The following is a 24,202-nucleotide window of genomic DNA, read 5'->3' as shown; positions in this document are numbered from 1 at the left end:
TGTCATGTACAAGGGGGTAAGGGAGGCTAGAGGCAGTGTAAATACTTGTTAGTGCAGCTCATATACTAAACAGAACAGAATGAATAAAAGAAGGTATAAATGAGGCCAAGGGAAGAATGAGTTTCAGGAGCCTAGAGTCAGGATGAAATGGAGAGTGTGGTTTTAATTTTGTTGAGTGAAGCAGGGTGAGAGAATGAGAGGGCACAGGCTGGGAATTTGACCCCTTATTATACCCATATCTCAGTCCTAAAGACCAGGGTGACCTTGCTCATCCTTCATCTGATGGCAAACATAGTGCTTCTGGTATTAACTGTTGTAGGTGTTCAAATAAAATTTTGAATAAATGGATAGAAAATGCAGAACTCTGAGACTTCACTGCACCCCATATCATATATTATCTCCAGGACGAAATGCACTAAATATGAGAAAAATAACAAGGATTCAAATGACCAAGTCTCTTCTGGACTAGAGTCAATATTTGGCCAAATGACCTGAACTAGGAGTTTAGGAAACTCTTCGAGTTGAAGCATGCTCTGTCAGGACACTTAGAAAACTAAGCATTCTTAAAATGTATTTTTAAAATGTTAAACTATATTAAAATGCATATATGAAGACTGGAATGGGGTCAAGGGAGAAAAAAGTAACAATAGGAAAACATTAATTGAACATGTACTTTGTGCCTAAACCATTGTTGTGAGGGGCTTCACCCTCTTGCAGTTTGGTTCACTTCATGAGAGATGCATAAAAAGGAGGTCTGAAGGAAGAAGCTTGGAGGCCAGAGTGAGAGGTTTGAATTTCAGTTTCAACACTTACTTGCAGTGTGACCTTCCAAAGGGTTTTACCTCTCTGTGCCCCGGTTTCTCGATATGGAAAAAGGGGGAAATGAGGAAGGCTGATGAGTGGATTAAAAGTCCATGGCAGCAGGGCTGGTGTATAGTGAGCACTTAAAAAGGACAGCTCTCCTTGGGATTGTTAGGGTTGATTCCTCACAAAACTCCCAGGAGGTATCAGTCATATAACTAGTGAGAAGCAGGGTACCATTTTGAACTCAGGTCTGTGGCTTGAAAGCTGGCAGTCTCCACCTGCCTCTCTACCTGGGAATTAGAGTGCTCAGTGGAAGTCCTCTTGCTAATAGAGATAGAAGGGACTGAACTAGATCTATGAAATTAGCTGAACCCAGAGGCTGCAAAGTAACCTAAACATGGTGTTCTATTTAGTGATGGACACTCCATTGGAGTGAGGCAGGGCTTTGGCCAGGAGCAGGGGGCTTCTGGTAAAGTCTGAGCTGTGCCACCACATCACCAAGGTTAGACACATAACTTTACCACTTGTCAGATTTGTCATCAAGGACTGTGTTTTCCACATATAAAATGGGGAGGATGGTACCAAAAAATACTACCCTAAACTATAGTTGTAAAGATTGAGTAGCAAAAGTTCATGCACTAAAGCATGGTATCCAGACTCAAGGAAGTTTATTATTGTTTCTAGTAAAGATAAAACCTAGCTTTCAGTGTGGCTGATAACTGGAGGAACTTGGTATGATTCACAACACACACAGAAATTCCATGTGGAAACCTTAATTTTCAATGACCTGTGTATATTTTAATGTTTTGTGAAATTCCCCGTTAGTAGTTAAAATTCAGCATCTTTGGGGCTGGGATTGTGGCTTAGTGGTAGAACGCTTGCCTAGCACAGGTGAGGCCCTGGGTTCGATGCTCAGCACCACATAAAGTTAAATAAATAAAATAAAAGTATTGTGTTCAGCTACAACTAAAAAATAAATCCTGAAAAAGTTTAAAACAAAATTCTGCATCTTTGAGAATTTACTAGTAAAAACAATTTCTACTAAGAGTTTTTTTAGTTGGAGAATTCTTTTTTTTTTTTTTGCATTTTGGTCATTTTAATTAACTAGAGGAATTTGTATTTTAATAAGCCTTGTGAATAAAATTTTATATTGTCTATGTAAACCTAAAATATCTATTTTAAGCCTGCTGCAGTGGCGCATGCCTATAATCCCAGAGGTTTGGGAAGCTGAGGCAGGATTACAAATTCAAAGCCAGCCTCAGCAACTTAGTGAGGCCCTAAAAACTTAGTGAGACACTGTCTCAAAATAAAAAATAAAAAGGGCTGGGGATGTTGCTCAGTGGTTAAGTACCCACGGGTTCAATCCCTGGTACTAGAAAAACAATATATACCTATATGTTTTGTATATAACATATCTTAATAAAATATATATTTTATATGTTTATATATTTTATAAAATATATATGTATTTTAAAGTGTACTTATACTCAGGACACCAAGAAGGCACAATGGGAGAAGGTTAGTCTCTTCAATAAATGGCATTGGGAAAACTGGATTTGTACACACAAAAGAATAACTCTATTTTATCCTATATCATGTGTTAAAAATCAACTCAAAATGGATGAAAGACCTAAATGAAAGACCTCAGACCATAAAACTCCTAGAAGAAACCTAAAGGAGAAGCTCCTTGGTACTGGCATTGGTACGGATTTTTTTTACCAAAAGCACAGGCAACAAGAGAAGATAAACCAATGGGACTACACCAAACTGTGAAGCAAAACAAACAAACAACAAAAGCAACCAACACAATGTAAAGGCAACCAAAGGATTGGGAGGAAGTATTTGTGAACCACATATCAGATCAGGGGTTGCTGTCTAAAATATCTAAGGAATTCATTCACACAGTGCAACAGCAAAAACCAAATGATCCAGTCAGAAAATGGGCAAAGGACTGGAATAGATATTTTTCCACAGAGGAAAGAAAACTGGACAGAAGATATATGACAAGGTGCTCAGTGTCACTAACCTAGGGAAATGCAAACCAAAACACAGGAGATATCACCTCACACCTGTTAGAATGACTGTTATCAAAAAGCTAAGAGATATCAGGTATTGGCAAAGGAGTGGAGACAGAAAATGCTGCTTGTGAGGATGTAGTTTGGTACAGCCATCAGGGAAACAGAACTACCAACCTTGGAGACCTGAGTGTGGAAAAAGGAAAAGAAAAGAACTACCATCTGGCCATGCTATTCTTTTTCTGATACCCCAAGGTAATGAAATCATTTCATGTTCATTGCCACATTTTTCACAATAGTGAGATATAGAAATAAACCTGTGTGTCCACTGACAGATGGATTAAAAAAATTGATACACACACACACACACACACACACATACACACACAGTTGAATGTTGTTCAATCATTTAAAAGGAGATTCTGCCATTTGTGACCCAGAAGACATCATGCTAAGTGAAATGAGCCCCCTGAAGAAGAAAAATACTAGCTGATCTCCCTTATATGTAGAATCTAAACAAACAAACAAAACCTCAAGTACACAGAAACTGAAAGTAGAAAAGTAGTTTCCAAAGTGGGGGATTTTGAAGGAAAAGGAGAGATGTAGGTCAAAAGGGTACAAAGTTTCAATGATGTAAGATGAAGAAGCCTAACGTATATCATCAAGAGTCTAGTTAATGGTAGTTAATGGTATCGTAATGTATACCCGATATTTACTCAGGAGGTAAATTTTACGTACTTTCACCACACACATATCGTATGATACATATGTTAACTGGCTTGACTGTAGTAATGAATCATTTCAGTGTCTGTGTGTCTATATATACATATAGGAAAACATGTGCACCTTAAATATACATATTTTTTAAAAGTATACTTCTACTTGAAAGAAGAAACAAATACCCATTTAAGGCAAAAAAAATTTAAAACACCGTTATGGTTCAGATATTAGGTGCCCCCAGAAACTCACATGTGAAAAAATTCAAGAAAGTTTAGAGGTGAAATGATTGGGTTATGATAACCTTAACCTAAACAGTAAAATTAATCCCCTAATAGGGATTAACTGGGTAGTAACTAGGCAGGTGGAGTGTGACTGTGCCGCAGTCTGGCTGGGCACAAAATCACGAGCCACCACACAGCTTGTAGATTCAAACAGCAACTCTTTATTCCTGAACTCACACCAGCCGTCTACAATCACGTTCTGGGGAAATCCACATTCTCTGCCCAAATCCCACCCCCACTGGGCTTCGGTCTCCCAAAAAATACTGTCTGAATCCCGTGAGAACTCAAGGGGAACTCAGGCAGCAGGATACGCCCTATTCCCAGCAGGAATAACCTTAAACCTGGAACCACCCTAAACCTGGATAGTCCTAAACCGGGAATGCCCTAAACCCGGATCCGCCCTGGTCCTCGAGCAAGGTCACCTTAGATGCAATGTCACTGCAAAATTCCCTATTTCCACGAGTCCTTCCACTAAGCAACATGGGGTACGCTGGCAAGGAAATTGTCATACCTACTTGGCTAATGGCTCCCAGCATGACTGGAGGAAGTGGGTCATTGGAGGCATTCCTCTGGGGTATATATTTTGTGAGCTGAGTTTAGTCTCTCTCTGCATCCTGGTACCAAGGCCACAGCTGCTTTCCTCTGCTACACACTTCCTGCATGATGTTCTGCCTCACCTTGGGTCCAGAGCAATGGAGCTGGATGTCTATGGATTGAGACCTCTGAAACTGTGAGTTCCAAAAAAACCTTTCTCCCTCTCAATTGTTCTTTTTGGGTCTTTTGGTCACAGCAGCAAAAAACAAAACAAAACAAACAAAACAAAACAAAACAAAAAAACACCTATCACAAAATAAGGGCATCATTTAAAAAGAACTCTCTGTAAACCTCATTTGCAGGTGGGCTAACATTTCAAATTTGGCAAAAGGATGAAACTGCTTCTTTGTCTAAGGCCTGAGGGGTTGACACACCTAGATATATTATTCATTCCTTTTCTTATATTCTCCCTTTACCCTAAACCTATTAGTGGCCATAAACATTAAAATGAATTGAAGTAATAGTCAATAGACTTTGAGAATTTCATTTTACTCCTTGACATAATTGGATAACAGCTGCAATTTAGAAAACTGAGCTCGAATTTATCATCTCTTCTCCATAGGCCATGTGCTGTTAGTTCTTTACATGATGTATTTGGTCTGATGACATTTTCTTTCAAATGTGTCATACATTTTCTTCTTCCTCTTGTCTAGCGTCATCTGAAATTATAGCCTCTTGGATGTCCATACTCTGTAATACCACAGTGACAAGTGCATTAATTACGTAAGTGTTCACAAGGGTCATGGTTTTCTTGAGGAAAAAAAAAATACTTGTCATTCTTTTCAAGTGGCTCATTCTGTTTGCAGTAGAGGCAGTAAACTGCTAGTGAGGAAATTAAATTCTGACAAACAACTCTCCTCTCTGCTGGTGCACTAATTGAAACTGAACCTCATGTCTTTGATGAAGAGCAATCAGAACGTACACAGAATGCCAGTCTGCAGAAGAGAAAGAGAAGCCCACACTGACCTTCAAAAAGTTACTGACCAGATTTCAGCAGATCCATGTCAGTGAGAGCCCAGATTGCAGTTCAAGGGGAGCCCATCAGCTGACAGACTGGAGGTGGTGGCAGGGAGAGAGCTTTCCATGGGGTCTGATGGACAACAAATGTTAACCTTACATTTTAAGAAGTCACTGAAAATTGAGTAAAAATCAAAGTTAATTGCATAAAGATGACAGGTCTGTCTAGACTGTTTTTCATAGAAATAAATTTGCAGGAAGAGAAAGGAGAGCAGGATTGTCCTGAGTTCTCTGTAGCACAGAGATGTGGATGTGATCCTCTGGGCAGGTGGGTGAAATCAGAATGCCTAGATCTCTGATGCAGAGAAGTCTAACCCCGTTATACCACTGTGCAATAAAAATATGATCATTTTCTGCATGGCATGGGAAAAATATTGTCATAGCTATATCACAGCAGAGAACCACATCAATGTTAAAGAAATCTCCTCACACTGCCCATCACAGTTCTACCTTTTATGTTATTCGAAGTTCTAGAATTTTGTAATGTTATGTGCAATACAATGAAAACATTCTGCTTATCTTTAAAATAAGCAAAATTGGTAAATAAGTTATGTCCATATTAAGAAAAATTATGCAAATCTTAAAAAAGTTTTTGCTTGTTTGTTTGCAGTAACTGGGGATAAAACTCAGAGCCTCATGCAGGTCAAGCAAGTTCAAGGCCAGCTGGGGCAACTTAGCAGGAAGTTCCTCTGTCAAAATAAAAAATAAATAAAAAGGGCTGAGGATGTAGCTCAGTGGTAGGCAGAGCACTCACCCATTAGGGACAAGGCCCTGGGTTCTACCCCCAGCACCAAAAGACACATACACACAGATACACACTCACACACATACATACTCACACACATACATACACAAAATCACCTACTTTAAAGTGAGAAAATCAGGGTGCAAAGCTAGATACAATATTCCATTTTATAACTCACTAAGAGGGAGTGCATTCAGAAAATAAAATTAGATTATGCACAGAAGATATATTTGGATTATAATCTGTACTTTTTCAAATAGTTAATTTTTCAAAATAAAAATTATAATGTGATATTTTATAGTATGACAGATTCTAATATTGGATTCACTGTATTCCAGAAACTTAAAAAAAAGTTTGAAGTAATCATTTGGTTAATTACATATTCAGAAATACAGTATGAATGCCTTTTATTAAAAATTAAAATATATAAAACATTGCAAAGGATTTTCTTCTTATGCAGGTGAATGACAAAAAGAAGAGGAAAACCTCCCATTCCAATACTGACTAAAAGGATTTGAACATAAATAAACAGTGCATAAGTCGGAACATTGTCCTGAAAGATAAAAAAGGGCACCATCTCAAATCCATGGGCCTTTACGGATGGCCCAGTTTGAGCTAGTTCATCATCATCTCCGGATGTACAAATGCTAAAAGGTGATAGTGGAGGGAAGCTGGGATTATTCCCTCTTCTGGAGTTTATTTTCACTGATTTTATTAAAGTCTGACTGACAAATAAAAAACTAAGGTGTATAGTGCGAAGGATGTGAAGGATGATTTGGTTTGCATCAACATCGTACAAATAATTACCTTTCCTGTATGTAGTGAGAACAATTAAGATATACTCCCTTAGCAGATTTTAAGTACACATTATTAAGTAAAGTTATTGTTGTCCATTAAGTCTCCTTTAGCCAACATCTTTTCATGTTGCCTGAAGAGATTAAAGACATCTCTTAGAATGCTTACATTTAGATATTTTAAAACCCTAAAAATCTTCCATTATTCTTAGTAAGAGAATTATCCCTGGATTATTAGAAGATACCAACAAGACAGATTTCAGGGAAGAAATCTGTGCTTGTCAAGCCAGCTAGTGTCTGGCATACAGTAAAGGCTCAAATGAATCTTTAGATAAACGCACAAATGAACACATCAAGGGATCACCTCATTTCACACATCCCAATAAATTATACGAGAATGCATTCTCTTTCAAAAGCAATTATTCTTAATTTTCCACAAGCAGCCATGCATTCCAGTGATGAAGTTAGTATGGTCTTCCAGTTACTCTTGAAAGTGCGCTTGAAACAAGAAGCTTGGTGAACTTCACTGGGCACCTACCTCACTTGTCTTCCCTGGTCCTTCCCAGAGCCCTGGCACTTGGGCCACCAACGATCCCCTTCTGTCCCTCTCTGTTCCTCCTACCCTCTTCTATTCCCACAATAGCCACCCTTCTCTCCTCAGTTGGAGACAGCAAGATTTCTTTCCCCCATCCCATCTTGAAATTAAGGAGTTTGACTGCATTTTGGCACCAGTCCTGGAGCATCATACAGCCAAGTAATTATTTTAGAGGAGGCTTTTGACATCATGGCTTATTTACTGTGTTGCCCTAAACTTTCAGATGTCACAAGAAAAAGAACAAATATTCAACATTTCTCCTGATCCCTGTTGATATCTTGGCTATCATTTGTAGTTTTAGTTACCAATGAATACTAGTGTTAATGAAAGCAAAATTCTATCATAGTACATTTTGGTAATCCCAAGCACTGATGTCATTATAACTTAATACAGAATTTTCATTAAAAAGAGAATAAACATAGCAGGGCACGCTGGGACATGCCTGTAATCCCAGCAGCTTGGGAGAGCCTGAGACAGGAGGATCACAAGTCCAAAGCCAGCCTCAGCAATGTCAAGGTACTAAGCAACTCAGTGAGACCCTGTCTCTAAATAAAATACAAAATAGGGCTGGGGATGTGGCTCAATGGTTGAATGCTCATCCCCCATACCAAAAAGAAAAGAAAAAAAAGAGTATAAACATAGGCTGTTGAGTTATCACTCAAACTAACAATGAATATCTTGGGTACCTGTTTGAATCACTATCTTTTGGAATTAATTCCTCATTTCTCAGGCTAATGTTTACTATATATGTTGATGTTTTCCAGTGCTGGGGATTGAACCCAGGGCCACTTGACCACTCACTCAATTGCCAAGGCTGGCCTTAAACCTTCCATCCTCCTGCCTCAGACTCCTGAGTTGCTCGGATGAAAGTGTGAGTTTTGGACCTCACCAAGTTGATATATAGTTTTTTTTTCAGAAGGTACATTAAAATGGGTGGCATCTGGTTTCCTGCTTCCATACATTAAAAGCTGCCAGCCCCCCAAAAGCTAACATAACTTTTGAAAGGCATCTGACACCTATGAGTGCTAGAAAAATACTCATTTCCAGCAGGTTAGTATGATGGCTTCACACACCATATGATAAAAAATGAGTATGAGGCTGGGGATGTGGCTTAAGCCATAGCGCGCTTGCCTGGCATGCATGCGGCCCGGGTTCTATCCTCAGCACTACATACAAACAAAGATGTTGTGTCCGCCGAAAACTAAAATACAAATATTAAAAATTCTCTCTCTCTCTTTAAAAAAAAAAATGAGTATGATAAGCACCATCATCTAAAGTAACTTTATTCTTCCCATCAGACAGACAAATCCAAAACGGAAACACACCTCAATTTTAACTTTTAGGAGGTAGAATTAAAATTTTTTTTTCACAAATAGAAATTTAGAAGTTCAGATGTTTACTAGCACTTTTCCCCTTAATAGCTATTTAACCCGTAAAGTTCTTTAAACTGACCCATCATTTCCAGTGGTAGCACATAAAGACTGTGACCAATAGTAATTTGTCTTGAAAAATGACATTAGCAATATCCAAAAACACTGAAGCAGCTCTGCAAAATTTCTAAGGTACCTGAGTTCCTCTTATTTTTTTGTTGCTATAACTGGGTAATTTATTTATTTATTTTATTTATTTATTTTTCTAAGGGACTTTTAAATGGGCATCCAGCAAATAAGTAAAAATGACATCTAGGGAGGGGAACACTTGATAGACCCTGACTTTCCCTTATCAAGGGATATTGAGATATGGCTTTTAGGAAGAGACACTAGGAGAATGCACTAATTGTATGTGATTGCTTTGACTCTCCCATAAGTGTTCAATGGTAATGCATATAGTTTGTTAAAGGAATGGTTTTAAGAATGACTTTGAGACTTCAAATTGTTTAGTCACTTTAGATTAGTTCAAAAGATGCTATATTTAAAAATTGAAATACAATGCAAATAGTCTTCAATTTAAAATGCCATCTGTTTATTTAGAAGTTCAAAGTATTGCCAAAAACAAACAAAAAAGAAATAAGAAAAAATAACAGTGTCCAATGTGATAGTAGAATTCTAAGATGACTCCTGGGGACCTGGTATAACTACCTCCACGGGTATGGATGTGACTTGTGAATGTGATGGGAATTCCTGGATTAGGACACTAATCAGCTGACTTTCAGTTAATCCAAAGGAAGATTTCTGATCTTTTGGGTGGACCACCTGACTCGGGCAGGTGAAATCTTGTACATACTTAAGTGTGTTGCAAGCTTCCATGTTGTGAGAGGGCCAAAACCCAAGCAAAGAAGCTGTCAAGGAAGAGGGAACCTCAGGCCAGATAGCAGGAAAAGAGGACCTCAGTTCTACGATTGCAAGGAACCAACTTGTGCCAACAACCCTGAGAGCTTGGAGTGGACCTGAGATAGGGATTAGATAGAGAGAGAGAAATACTGAATCTTAAAGAAAACACCCACAAGCCACGGAGACATAGAAAACATAGTTGTAAATCTTGAACAATATGCCCTTGTAAAATGAGGGAAATACTCAAGCGCAGGGAAAACTAGCATGACATTGTGCAGCTCCACCCAGGATCCACCCCCAGTCCAGCCCTCAATACAGCTCTTCTATAAATATTGGACCCCGGCCCAAGTCAGGGCTGCTTCTCACTTGAGACAAGTCTGCATTCTCCCTTAAATGTTTATCTGCCTTCCTGAATAAACCTGAGTCTTTGTCTGACTTGTGCTGAAATTCTTTTCCATCACTTATGCTAAGAACCCTACTGGTCCTGAGTGGACCAGTAGGGTCTCTCTCCCCTCTGGGAACTCCTTGGGCCCTTTCCCAGAGACATCTCTTCTCCCGTGACATAAGACCTCAGCAAAACCACAGACCAGCTAGAAATCTGACTTAAGTCTAGTGAGACTGAGCAGAGAACCCAGTCACACCATGCCAGGGTTTCTATATGCAAAACTAGAGCTAATAAAGAGGGGTAATTTTAAACCACTAAATGTATGCTCATTTGCTATGGTGCGATAGAAAATTCATATATCAGTTCTTTCTGGAACTAGAAACTGATAGTTAAGAGCTTATTACAGACTTTCAGTTTAAGATGGTAGAGTATTAAAATCTCTGCCCCCCTTTTTTTCTTGAAAGTCATCCAACAACAAAGTTTTAAAATAAATGATTTTTTTAAAAAAATCCGGAACAGAAAAAGGAGGACAGAGCTTTAAAAAAAAAAAAAAAAAAAAAAAGCAAACTCCACTTTTAATGCAACCAAGAGGTATTGTCAACTCCAAATGGACCACAGGTAGAGGTGGAGAAGGCCTTGTTAACAGGTCAATTTGTTACACACAATGGGAAGAGGAACAGCAGGGTGTAGTAGGCTGTAATACTCAAGCAGGTAGACCTGGATTCTCTGCTCTCTCCAGGGCTGATTTGGAGACAAAGGGCAAAGTGAAGCAAACAGGAAGTGAATGATAACACCCTCATTTCCCGTAGCTGACTTCAAAGAGCCACATTTCTCAGGCTGGGAGAAGAGGATTCCTCCCCTCCTCTAGAGAAACCTGTCTCTTCAAGGAAAAGACCTGCAGAAAATGGGCAAAGCAAACAGCCTCCTTGCAGGGAAGCCCAGGAGTTAGCAAGCTCCACCTGCAGCTTTCAACAGCTCAGAGGAAAGCTTATAAGTGCCAAGGACTTCAAGGCCAATCAAAAGGAAGGGGGAAAGCCACTCAGAGGAGAAGCAGATAAACAGGGAGATTATTCTGAAAATATTACAATTAGAAAAATGAGATACCAGGGGTCCAAGTAATAGGGGGGAAAATGCCTGGGATAATCAGAACAAGATCAAACTCTCAAAAATATGTGAGTTGAAATATAATTTTTAACAGAAGGAATGGAAGATAAAAGTGGAATGGATCTTTTAGGAAGTAGAGCAAAAAGATAAAAATGGGAAGTTAGAATTCAATAAAAAAAAAAAGAGGATCAGTCTAGCAAGTCATATAGTATATAGTTACAAGTCTCAGAAAGAGGACTGAGAAAACACGTAAAAAAAAAACTATCAAAGAAATAACACATTCCCCCAAATGTGGATTCCCACAATTAAACATGAGTACCCAGTGCAATGGAAGAGAAAAGGCCCACACCAAGATATGTTTTCAGGAAATCCCACAACACTGGAAAGGAAAAAGGGTGTTCCAAACAGAAGATCCCAAAAATCTGCCAGAATAATATTGCGTCACAAACAATAAACAGGGAATGAGAATGGGCAATTCAGTGGAAACTTTGGAAGCTGAAAGACGGCGATTCAATGACTTCAGAATTCTGAATGATATGTACCCCCAAATCAAAAATCTATACCTCATCTGTTTATTAATCAACCATGGGAGTACGATAAGAACATTTTCAGAAATACAAAATCACATGCATAAAAATTATCTCCCATGCACTCATTCTCAGAAATAATCAGGATGTGTTCTATCAAAACAAGCATTAAGCTAAAAGAAAGGCACAGGAGTCCACAGTGGAACAATCCAGACAACAAAGGGAAGTTCCAGGGCGGCAGACATTCCAGAGGGATTGGGCCCCAGGGAGAAGGGCTGTATGAGGCAGGCGGCCAACAAAAGGAACTGACAGATTTTCTAGTAGTTTTGGCACAGACTCAGACATTTTACATGAGTCATACTTGTTTCTTACTTTGACCTTCTATTGACATTCCCACCTTGGGTTGGATCCTAGCTATTCTCTCTGCCTGGAATGCTCATTTCCGAGAGCCATATCATTTCTCTTCATCAATTTTAGGACTATATTCAAATGTCAGCTTGTCATAGATGGTTTCCCAAACTGTTTCCTTTTTTTTCCCCACTAGAGACATTTGCTTCCCCAATCCAAATTTCTCTTAGTACTCATCACTCCATGTAATATTATAGATTATACTTATTGACCACTACCTGTCCCCACCAAATGTAAGTCCCATGAAGGTAGGGAATTTTTGACTTGTTTTAACAGAACAGTATATGGTAGGGGACCAAAAAACATTTTTTAAATGAATGGTCACGTTTTAAAAAAAATTAAGTCAACTGTTTAAGAATGATAAAGTTTCAAAGTCAATGGAATCTGACATCACACATTAGTTCAGCAGTAAATACTTATGCAATTGAAATAATGAAAACACTGTGCAGATTAATTCAAAAATCATGCGGTACTCACAACTAAGAATTCCTTTCTAAGACTAACAAGAATAATGGAGGTTTGTTAGGTTATACAGTCATCCTCCAACATCAAACAGAGGCAATGGGCAATTTCTAAGTTTAGTGATTCAAGAAATAATACATATTTTTGAAAATAGGAGGGGGGGGGGATGGGGATGTGGCTCAAGCGGTAGCGCACTCGCCTGGCATGCGTGGGGCCCGGGTTCGATCCTCAGCACCACAAACAAACAAAGATGTTGTGTCTGCCGAGAACTAAAAAATAAATATTTTAAAAAAAAAATTCTCTCTCTCTCTCTTTAAAAAAAAAAAAATGGAAACAACTGTGTTCATTTATTTAAAAAAAAAAAAGAAAATAGGAGAGGGGGAAATAGCTTAAAATTGTTAAGTCATGTCAGTAGAGTGCACAGGACTGCTGTTTCATTTCATACATCAGCTCTTGTAGATGTTCTAAACTGCATGCATATCATTTGATAAAAGTGAAGCAGGGCATCTACTTAAAAGGAAAAATGATGGCTCTCCAAAGTTCTAAGAAAGCTAGAGTCTTTGTTATTTGTATCACAGTGACTGGGAAGAGTACTCCATAAACACCTTCTGGGTGAATGGATGAATTTTGACTGCATAGAGACACATGGAAAACAGCTGCAGTATTTCACATGAAATCTTGAGTATAAGGTTTCTGACAACAGAAAGATAAAATGCTTTATATAAAGAATTTTTGATACATATCATTGAAAAAATAAAAAATGTGCTTTTAAATCATGATGAATAATTATTAATACGTTCAAGACTAAAAAAAATTCTTAAAAGTTTTAGTAAGAATTCATCATAGAAAAATTAGGCTTTAATAGCCATATACTGCCACCTAGTGGCTAGATCTCTAAGTACTGCCGGGTTTTGGCACCTGGAAAGAGGCTTTTCCTTAAGCTAGAGAATAAATAACTTTATATCCATGCTTTTCTCAATTCATCAACTGAATCCTGAACAGAAATACAAATACAGAGGAAAAACAGGCAATAAAGCTAAAGTATTTTATTAATAATTTATTGTCAGTAAGAAAGACTGGCTAATGGTAGTTTTCAGTAAAAACCTTTACAAGACCATTGCATCACAAATATACAGACACTATAAAAACTGTGTCATGGTGGTTTTGGTCCTAAACAGGTCTGCAGAAGGTCCCCATTACACTTTCCATAATGAAAAATGTTTATAATTCTAAAATACAGCAACCCATTTAAGACATGTCCATGTATCATATTTTCCCTCATCCTGTATGTACAGCTAGAAATAAATGACTATATTGAAATGTGTTAATGAAATGTCATACTTCAGTGGAAAAGAACATACAGTGAAACCCTGGTTATAGTAAAGAATCAGGGTGCTAGGTAATGACACTTAATACCACCAAAATTCAGCTGAAAACAAATGCACAGAGTGTCTCCAAAGTCTAGTTAAAACTATGAAAAATCAAATCTGTACATAAAATTTACAAAAAAAGAGAAAGGAAAATTAAAATAATCAAATCTATATAAATACATGAACCATGCTAACAAGATGGTAGGACTTATTTTCGCTTCATTATTTTAACAGACAAATGTAAATACAAAAAAAGATGTTCAGAAATGGCACAGCCAATGAAATCTCGTCCAATTACAGTGGGTTAGGACACGGGAAATGGCTAACATCAGGAAGCGCAGGATTCAGTGCAGCCATGCCCATTCTAGCTCACCGAAAAAAGCGCTTAAGCACTGCTGCAAAGAACAATGCAGATTATTGATATAATCTCTAGGTTTGATAAAGTCAGGCACTTTGGGGGGAAGTTTGAGTGTCAGACTTCCGTGTGTTGTTGAGAATCCAGTGGAGGAATCGTCACCTCTTCAAAGTGGCCGTCGTCTCCACTCTCATAGTCACTCATCATGACCTCAGACTCTACTTCACAGCACGCTGACACATCAGAGCAGGAAGCTGTGGAAGCGTACACAGACATGGGCATGTTTTCTACAGTGGAGGAGTCAAAGTTTCTTTGATACCCTGGAGGGTAAGGGGCATAGGGTTCTCTACAAGTACTATTCTCACCAGTGCCTTTTTTTTGAGGTTCAGACATATCGACAGGATAGAAATTGGGCAGATACTGATTCAAGTTGAACCTCTGCCGATTTCTGGATGAAGACCCCAAGCTATCTGCAGCAGGCATGTCTCTAGGTGAGTGTATAGATTCAAACTGATCGCTGAACTCTGGAGGCAATGGTGGTAGTTCATCAGGTGCAGGGAAGTCTTCCGGAGGTGGTGGAAAATCACTTTCAATGTCGTAACCTCCAGGATAATAGTCTGTATCGATGGCAGTTGGATCTGCTGAGTACAGGGGTGTATGCTCATCAATAACCTCATAATTGGGGAACTCTTGTATATCTGGCAGAGGAACACTTGGCATCCAATCTGATGTATCCCAGTGGTACCCTTGGTAGAAAAGAAAACAAGAGATTTCAATGTGTTTTCTCCTAGATTTTGTGATTTGGAAAAAGGGCTCAATGTTTCAAAGACACAGAGATGCAAAACGATTTATGCATTCATTCAAAGCTCATCACTTTGGAAACCCATCTTTGCCCTGAAGACAGTGCCCCACCCCGAATCAATTCCAAAGATCATTATGAACATGGTTCTCTTTCTAAAATATGAACTCGTAGTTTTAACACACTCCTAACATTCAAAGACATGAAAAGAGTTCTAAGAAACACAACATGTAGCATCCAAATTACATGCACTTTTCTACAAACAATTCCATCACCCTTTCAAACTACTTTGTGCAATTTAGAAATCATTGTTCTGAATGAAGAAACTATTAGTTAGTTCTGTCTTAATACTAGTTAATACTAACTTGTCAAAATAATAAAAGTATCCTTCAATGTGCTAAGTTTAGAAAATAAGCTTCCTTTACAATAACTTAGTGTAATATTTAAAAGCAGTACTATTTTTTATTAGCCTAAGGAAAACAATAAATTATGGTAGCACACATATGTTTCAAAGCATGCTTCCAAATCAAGCAAAATTACAACAACTCTTGAAAAACAGAACAGTTTTTGGTAGACTACAACAACCAATCTTTGCTATTTTTGAAAGGGTTAAGGATTGTTTGATTATATAAAAGTATCATTATAATTATTTTTTTTAAATAAAACCTTCTCATTTTGGGTTACCCACTCCACCCTTAGGATTTTTAAAAATCCTTTTGATAACTAGGAAAAGGTTAGGCAATGCGTGCTTAGAAAGCAGTGCACAACAAACGCGGATTTGGTTGCTACTGAAAACACTGAGCAACCAAGTGAAGCAAGTCAGCACTGGGGTCAAATCGTTACCAATAACTTTTAGTGATTATCAATGAACAACTGGCATGCATAAATCACCTCTTGATTTGCTGAGGTCAGGAGCAGCCAAAGATTCTTTTGGTGGCAGAGTAGAAAGAAAAGAAAACATTGATAATTAAAACAGATAGCTGAAAAGGCAATAAAGTACACAGTACAATGTAAACTGCAAAGGCCCAGTCAGCCAGAGACTATGTCTTGACACCATTATCTATGAAAATTCCAAATGGCTGAAAAATTTATGTAGCACACATAAAATGGAAGCAGCAGCAGAAGATGAATGATGATGAACCAGAGGCTTTGCCAGGAAACCCAAACATAGTTTACTTTACGCTCCTTGTTTCTGACAACCTAAACCTGAAAACAGAATTTTCCTAGGAATAATTAAAATCTACAGGCTCTAAAAAAATATATAAATTGATCAGGTTACTCAGGCGATTATCTGAATACATTTAAAGCTACATAATGTGCAACTTTATAGCACACTATCACTGTCAAATGTACAGAAGTCATGAACTAACTTAGACAGTTATAGGTAACTGAAAGCTGAAAATCGCTCCAAAGCTTATCCAACATTAAATGAGATTTTTATATTTACACTATTAATCTTTCCCTAGAGAGTTGGGTAGCTATACTTATTCCTCAACCTCCTCCCCGAAAACTGTCATTACACTTGCTTTTTCAGGGATCACATTTATACACAGGACTCTAGTGCTAGGTCAAAGGAAGCAGATGTAAGTCTCAGGGTCACGGGACATTTACCCTGGCTAAACTTTGGGTTCTCTCTTTGAAACGGGCTTCAAAAATCCCTTAGCTGTTATGAAGATTAAACAACTCTAGTCAAACACTCTTAGGTACTACTGATAATTGCAGAAGGAGTAATCATGGTAGAAACAGGGTTACTTTCGTGATTATTCTAAGACCAATGCTTCCAATACATTCTACAAAGTACTTGAAAACCAATGTATGTAATAAATAATTATTATTATTAATATTTTATCAATTCATAATAGGAATTTAAATAAAAAACTGATAAAGACCGATGGTTCTAAAAACCAAATAAACCAGTATTTATGATTTTTTAAGTTATTAAAAATGTAACAATTCTGGGTCTGGGGCTGGGGCTGGGGTTGGAGCTGAGTGGTAGCACACTTGCCTGGCATGTGTGAGGTACTGAGTTCAATTCTCAGCACCACGTGTAAATAAATAAAATACAGGGTCTATCAGCAACTAATTTTTTTTTAATTTAAAAAAAAATGTAACAATTCCTTTAAAAAAATGAAGATTGGCAACTTGTGTTAATAATTAAGTACTTGATCAGCCTTAGAATTTAAGCTAGCTTTCAACTTTAAATTTATACTTAAAAATTTTTTCAGTGAAAGAGATGGCAGCAAAGGAATTGTTTTAAGCATCAATATTTAACATGTTGGAATGTTATCATGTTAAAACTAAAATTCCCTAGACAAAATAAAGATAGCCTTCTTAGTCGCTAAATAAAAACATGGTACTTTTTAAGGAAAGTAAATCTAAGCATCATCAGTAACTTCATTAACAGTGAAAGCTCAACCCTACCCCTTTCTCTCATATCTGGCAAAAAAATCTTCCTAAATCTTGACAGCACACATTTGTAGCAAAAAGAATTCCTTGAGCTTTACGGTGATGGCTGTTTGTATACATGGGGGTGGGGTAGGGGTGGGGATTGAACCCAGGGGAACTTTACCACGGACCTACATTCCCAGCACTTTTAATATATATATTTTTTTATTTTAAGACAGGATTTCATTAAATTGCCAATGCTGGCCTTAGATTTCCCATCCTACTGCCTCAGCCTCCTGAGTAGCCAGGATTACAGGTGTGCACCACAGCCTGGCTGGATGCTCTTGATGGCCTATGTAAGTGAACTCTTGGGGCTATAAGTCCTAAATCAGGGACTTTAGAGTTAAATGGGAACTTGTTAAAATGTAAATTCTCAAGGCCCAACCCAGACCTATTTGATCAGAAACTTGTACTGGGAACCAGCCATCAGGCTTTGAGCAAGACCTCCATCCAGGGGATATAATCTGCATTACTGTTTGAAAACTACTAGCCTGTGCCTTTTTCATGTGTTACTCTAACTGCCACACACTAATAAAGGGCTAATTTAAAATAAGTTGAGGGATGTGTTCTATGTCCTTTCTTGAAATTCTAAACAGATACAGCTTCAAATTAAATGGTTTTCACTAAATCAATTATAAAAAAAAATACACCTTCTATCATGTTAGAACATTTTCTTTGATCACACTCAGAGAAATACCAAAAGCCAGGTGTCAGTTTTAGGTAATTAGAAAGGCTTTGTGGTATTTAGTCCTATTCTGTTCATAGAAAGATTTTTTTTTCCTCTTAAAACTTTTAGATAAAATTACTTCTCAACTTCTTGGCATTGTATCATATAAAGATAAGTTCTCAAGATCCTATGGGTTACTTCTGATGTCAGGATGAATCACTATGAATGGTAAAAACTAACAAAAGAGATATAATGCCCAATGAAATGTTTCTGCAATGCCCCTGAATTATGAATACACACGCCCTCACAAATTAAAAATACTGAAATGAAACCTCCCAAAACCACAAATGATTTTTCATAACAACACAACAGGCAAAGCACAGCCTCCATTTTTACAGTCAGTGTACAACAGAAACACAAAGCACAAGCATTTATGACGATACCTTCTTTAGTCACCGTGTCAACGACAGCATTGACAAGGTGTATTACAGTCACTATGGAAGCTTGTGAAAAGGTATAAAAGGAGTCAATTAGGAAAATCTTCAGTTAGTTAGAAAACCGAGAACAAAATAAAATTTCTTAACATTATGCAATTTCTGCCTTACAATTTAAAAATGTGAAAAACAGAAATCTCTAATACAACCATATAATTATGCACGACCCCTGCACTCTTTCTGTTATGGCTATGTCTCAGGGATTTTCCTCATCAAGCTACATATTTATTATTGTTAATGAATGGAATAAAGTAACTGTTTCAGTGGAATTTAGGACATCTGTTTTTAGCTACAAATTTTTCACCACTGTAATTAGTGATCATGTTGGGCAAAACTATTATTTTAACATCTCACGGATAAATGACTTCATATTTAAAAAGTAAAGAAATTTAAGGAAATACATATGCAATAAAAATACAAAATTGGTTTTGTGCTTCTTTGTTCTCTCCCCCCTCCCCCCATGTCCCTGCAATTTCTTATCTTACTACAGAGGGACTAACAGCTGGTGAGCTAACATACCAGCAGAGAAGTACAGAAATATTTGGCTTTTTCCTGGGTGAATGCCCTTTCACCTGTGTAATAGATTGTTTTAAAATATCTATGCATGTGATGGGCAGAAGGATGGTCCCCCCAAAATGTCCACATCCTGAAACTGGGAACCTGTGAAAATGTTAACATATATGGCAAAAGGAACGTTACCAACATGGTTAAGAACCTTATGGATGGAGAGACTTTCCTGAGTTATCTGGGGGAGCCGACTGAATTAATGAGGGTATTTGAAAGGGAAAGGGAAGAATCTTTACCAGCTGTGGCTGGAGGGAGCTATGACTACAGATTAATCGTCGAAGTGACATGCCATTCTGCCTTTGAAAGATGAGAAGCCATGAGTCAAAAGATGTGGGCCTCCTCCAGAAGCTAGAAAAAGAAGCAAACAGATTCTTCTCCTAGAGCTTTCGGAGGAATGCAGCACTACTGACACCATGATTTTAGCCAAGTGCAATGCGAAGTGGATTTCTATACCACAGAACTACGAGATAACTATTCGTGCAGTTTTGAGCCAATAGGTTTTGTGGTAAACTGTTAACAATAGGCTTGAATTCAGAAATGTATTCATGAAGAACATTTAAGGGTGAAAATGTAAATTACTGGCACTACAAACTTTTCAGAATTAAAATGAACAGGAGACTTGTTTTTGTTGATTAACAAGTGAAGATATACCCATATATTCATCACACACAACACAGGTACACTCTGAGATACATAAAACATGCTTGAAATCAGAAATGATTTGAGTTTGGAAAAGAGCTCTGTAATGTATTATGGACAATGTGGATTTATGAACTCTACAAATGCAATGTATTATGAATTATGTTACTCTAGATTATGGACTTTTTTTACTTTGGATCAGATAATAATTTTATTGCTTCTTTCCTCCAATAAAATAAGACTTTAGATTTTTTCATGCAAGAAAAAAATTATGGTTAAAACCACTAATTTGAGATTCAAAAATTTCCACTAAAAATTCACTTCATTTTGTCACTGAATATTGACATTCATTTTCTCTACTGGTATGTGTAAATAAGGCAAAGCTGGTTACCAAAGCAATTTACCCTAAGGAAATCAGATAAACATAACTGAAGTCACAGATCCCACTGTCAAACTTTCTTCATTAGAAATATAATCAAACTTACTAGCAATCTCTTAAACTGTGTTCTCAGTCAGTACGCTCTGATCCAAATGGGAGCTGGGGCCGCAGTGGAGTTGGGGGAAGAGACAAATAAAACCTTGTAATACCAAAGGTGCGACTGAAATTGAACATTTCAGACTATTATATCTCTTCTTTAAAGGATGCAGGTGTACGTGTGCATGTTGTATGGTCAAAAAAGCCTAAAGGACTTTTGAAAAACTCATAAAACTTCCATAACATTTATTGTTATGTTAAAACAAAAACAAAGAAATAAGATTAGTCAATAAGACAGAAATGATGTTTCAGTTAATTACATTTTCTTTCCTATTACTGCTGACATGTTGCTACAGACAAAATACCTATTCATTAGGAACACTTTAATATTTTCCCCAGCAGATGTTCATGCAAGTGTGTACAGGTATTGTTTAAAAGTGGTTCAAGAGAACTATGGCAATATTTTAAGACTTAACTGGGGGCCTGGTGCATCCACACTGTTATGTGACATGATGTGAGCAGCACCGTGTACAACCAGCGAGAGGCCACCACCCGTCACCTTTCTCACACTCACCATTGTCGTCACAGGATTCAGACTGGAAAGAGCTAAGAGACTGCACTTCGGACAGGCTCTCCCGGGCACTGTATGGCTGAGAAGGCTTTTCTTCTAGAGGTTTCTTGGAAAGACAGGGATCAAGATCCACCACTTTAGCTAAAAGAGATGAGAGACAAGCAATAAGTTCTATGTAGGCCAGGAATCTTCAGTTCTCTGTGTGCTTTACCAAGTGACTGCTTAAACTTTATTCATAAATGAACCACTGAAATTTAAAAAAGAGAAAAACAACAACAACAACAGAAAAACAAACAAACAAAAAAACCCAAAAGAGTCTAGTCTGTAAGTATTCTGTGATATTCAAAGGATAGAATTTCTCCATAAATAGGCCTATGGATACTGTTAGAAAGAAAAAAAAAAAACTTTTGATTTTTTTTTTTAAATGGTACATAGAAGCTGGTTGTGGCACTGAGTGCCAATAATCCCAGCTATTGGGGAGGCTGGGGAGGCTCACAAGTCCAAGGACCACCTAGGCAACTTTAGCAAGACCCTGTGGTAGAGCACCCTCCTCCCCTTGATCCCTAGTACAGGGGGAGGAGGAGTAGAGAGCACATGGAGCTTTTTTTTTTTTTTTTTTTTTAAGGCATTAAAATAAATGTTAAGTTGGTAATTTAAATACTGCTACTTCTTCTGGCCATATTAAAAAATAATTCTAACATAGAAATGCTCCCCTCCAATTATTTTTTATTATGATAAGTCCAAAAAAGATCCAGTTGAGAGCTTTTATCAGTTACAAAAATGAAATGATCTTTTCAGAAAATTAATTGGAACATGACACTAGAATATTAACTGGAACATTCATTAAAATAACATCACAGCCACAGTGTGCAGTTAGAATTCAAGACATCTGAAAACGTTTCCCAAATCATAAGGATTTCAGATTCGGATCATATATATCTCTAACAGAGACTCCACATTTTGACTTGAATCACCAGTGGCTATGGCAGAACTTCTAATCACTGTTTTATCTCAGTAACATTTTAGTGAGATGAAAATAGTTTTTCTCACCGTCATAGTCAAAGTCCCAGTTAGGCTTCTGTATTGAGTCGCTGTCAGAAGGAGAGTTTGAGGGAGGTGGGGGAGGCAAGTTTGGTGCTACGCTGCAGACGGCCACTGCTTTTCGGTGTCCATGCATAGACTCAGGATTAAAAGTACTGAATTCGGGATGCTCTGGTATAGCAGATCCTTCAAAAGAATTTCGGTCAAGATTATTTCTAGAGTCACTTGGAATGCTTGGAGTGTAGGAGATAGGTCGGACAGGCACCTGGGGTGGTATGTCGGAGTAAATGTTCTTATTTAGCTTTGAATCAAAATATGGTCTTTGCAAGAAAGCTGTGGTTGGTCCCAAGTGTTTGTCTTCTGGTTCAGCCTGGTGTTTCTTCTTTCGACTAATCATTTTGCGGCAGAGTACAAACACCACCACAAGTAAAAATATCCCTGCTATAAAAACCACAATCCCTATTCCCTCGGCCAGTCCAATATTCCATGGAGTTGACACATATTGATTGGGAGCAGCATCCTCACAGTGTTTTCCTCTGTATTCCTGGCTGCAGTTACAGTGATAGGAGCCATGTGTGTTCTCACAAAGGGCCCCATTACGGCAGGGGTTTCCAGCACATTCATCAATGTCACTCTGACACCTGCCAAGAAAGTGGAGAGACTGTTTTGGTATGTTAGACTATGCCAGACCTATAATTCTTCAGAGACTAATGCTAAGATCCCCTCTTAATAAGATACCCCTGAATAAAATCAGATTAAACCATCTAGAAAACAAATAAACAATAACAACAAAAGAGCTTTTAATTAATCAGCTGATTTTATGCTTTGAATGTATATTTATTGGGGGAGATGAACTTATCAAGCCAATATTTAACTGTTTTTCTAGGATTCAACTACATCAATCCCATAAGCAAAACATCAGTTTGTTTCTAGTTTTCGCAGACAAACTATAATTCAGAAATTTGGAATGTGCATTTTGAAAAATTACCAGTGTGTTGCAAAGTCTTGTAATAGACTAGACTAAATTTCTAAGAAAATGTTTGTGTTTGGGAATATGACCGTTCCATAACTCACATAAAAGCATAGAAAACTCTCATGGTTTCCATTAAAAAATGTTATTCAGGATAAGTCAGAAGCAAGTCCCTTCAGTCTTTCCAAAAGGGACATTTCATATACCTATGCAGATCTACCTGCCGCTTATCAAACCTTCCCTCCTCCTTCAATAAAGTTTATCCATTTACCATCCCTCATACTCTGGTATAAAAATTCTAATTAATGATATATTTTGTCAAATATGCTAAGAGTATCCATTGACTAGAATTAGGAAAAAAGTCACTTTATGAGTTAAGGCCATATGACTAGGGCCTAAACACAAGACATGATACTATGAGAGCTAAACTATACAGGAACACCTGCAAAGGCTTATTTAAATTTGCTACACTAGCCCAGCGTGGTGGTGCATGCCTGTAATCTCAGTAGCTCAGGAGATTTAGGCAGGAAGATCATGAGTTCAAAGTCAGCCCCAGCAATTTAGTGAGGCCCTAAGCAACTCAGCAAGACCCGGTCTCCAAATAAAATACAAAAATGCGCTGGGGATGTGGCTCAGGTTAAGTGCCCCCGAGTTCAATCCCTAGTACCAAACACATACATACATACATACATACATAAGCAAGCTATACTAAGCACTTATAGATAATATGCTATGCACTGAGTAATTTTGTTAAAACTGAAATGGTGAAAAGTCTAACATAAGATAACATCATCCACTTTTTTAAGGTATAAAACATGCCTTATTTTTGTCACTTAGAAAATAATAATCACCTCTTAGAATTACAGTAATTATTGCAAAATGGGAGTTGAAAAGGGTTTCTAGATCTTTATAAATGTTAGTTATAACATATGATGATAAAATGTCATTATCACTGCTCTCAAAGATGGATGGTTCAGCTTCACAAGCATCTACTTTAGAAAACAAGAAACTCACCTCATTCCAAGCATTTGCTGCCTGTAAAACCACATACATTCTTTGTTTATAAATAATACTTCTGAAGTATAGAA

General features: G+C 37.6%; 1 protein-coding gene across 8 annotated transcripts in view; it reads right to left on the bottom strand.

Moving 5' to 3' along the window:
• Positions 1-13,752: 13,752 nt before the first annotated feature.
• The window catches only part of Fat1 (FAT atypical cadherin 1), a 125,049-nt gene continuing 114,599 nt past the window's right edge, over positions 13,753-24,202 (bottom strand). For 5 of the 8 annotated variants that reach the window (XM_048791836.1, XM_048791834.1, XM_048791835.1 and 2 more), the window contains 5 exons: positions 22,154-22,785; positions 21,107-21,244; positions 18,801-18,860; positions 16,137-16,172; positions 13,753-15,192 (listed from right to left, as the gene is read on the bottom strand). In XM_048791836.1, coding sequence (XP_048647793.1) covers positions 14,564-15,192; positions 16,137-16,172; positions 18,801-18,860; positions 21,107-21,244; positions 22,154-22,785 — 1,495 coding nt within the window. In that variant the 3' untranslated portion in view covers positions 13,753-14,563. Of the gene's footprint in view, positions 15,193-16,136; positions 16,173-18,800; positions 18,861-20,542; positions 20,596-21,106; positions 21,245-22,153; positions 22,786-24,202 lie in introns of those variants that run through there. The other 3 variants (XM_048791839.1, XM_015486087.2, XM_048791840.1) reach the window with 3 other exon arrangements.

Source organism: Marmota marmota, unplaced genomic scaffold (assembly GCF_001458135.2).
Source record: "Marmota marmota marmota unplaced genomic scaffold, marMar, whole genome shotgun sequence".
NCBI classification, from domain to species: Eukaryota; Metazoa; Chordata; class Mammalia; order Rodentia; family Sciuridae; genus Marmota; species Marmota marmota.
Note: the sequence above shows the minus strand (reverse complement) of the source record. Positions and strands in the feature narration are given on the sequence as shown.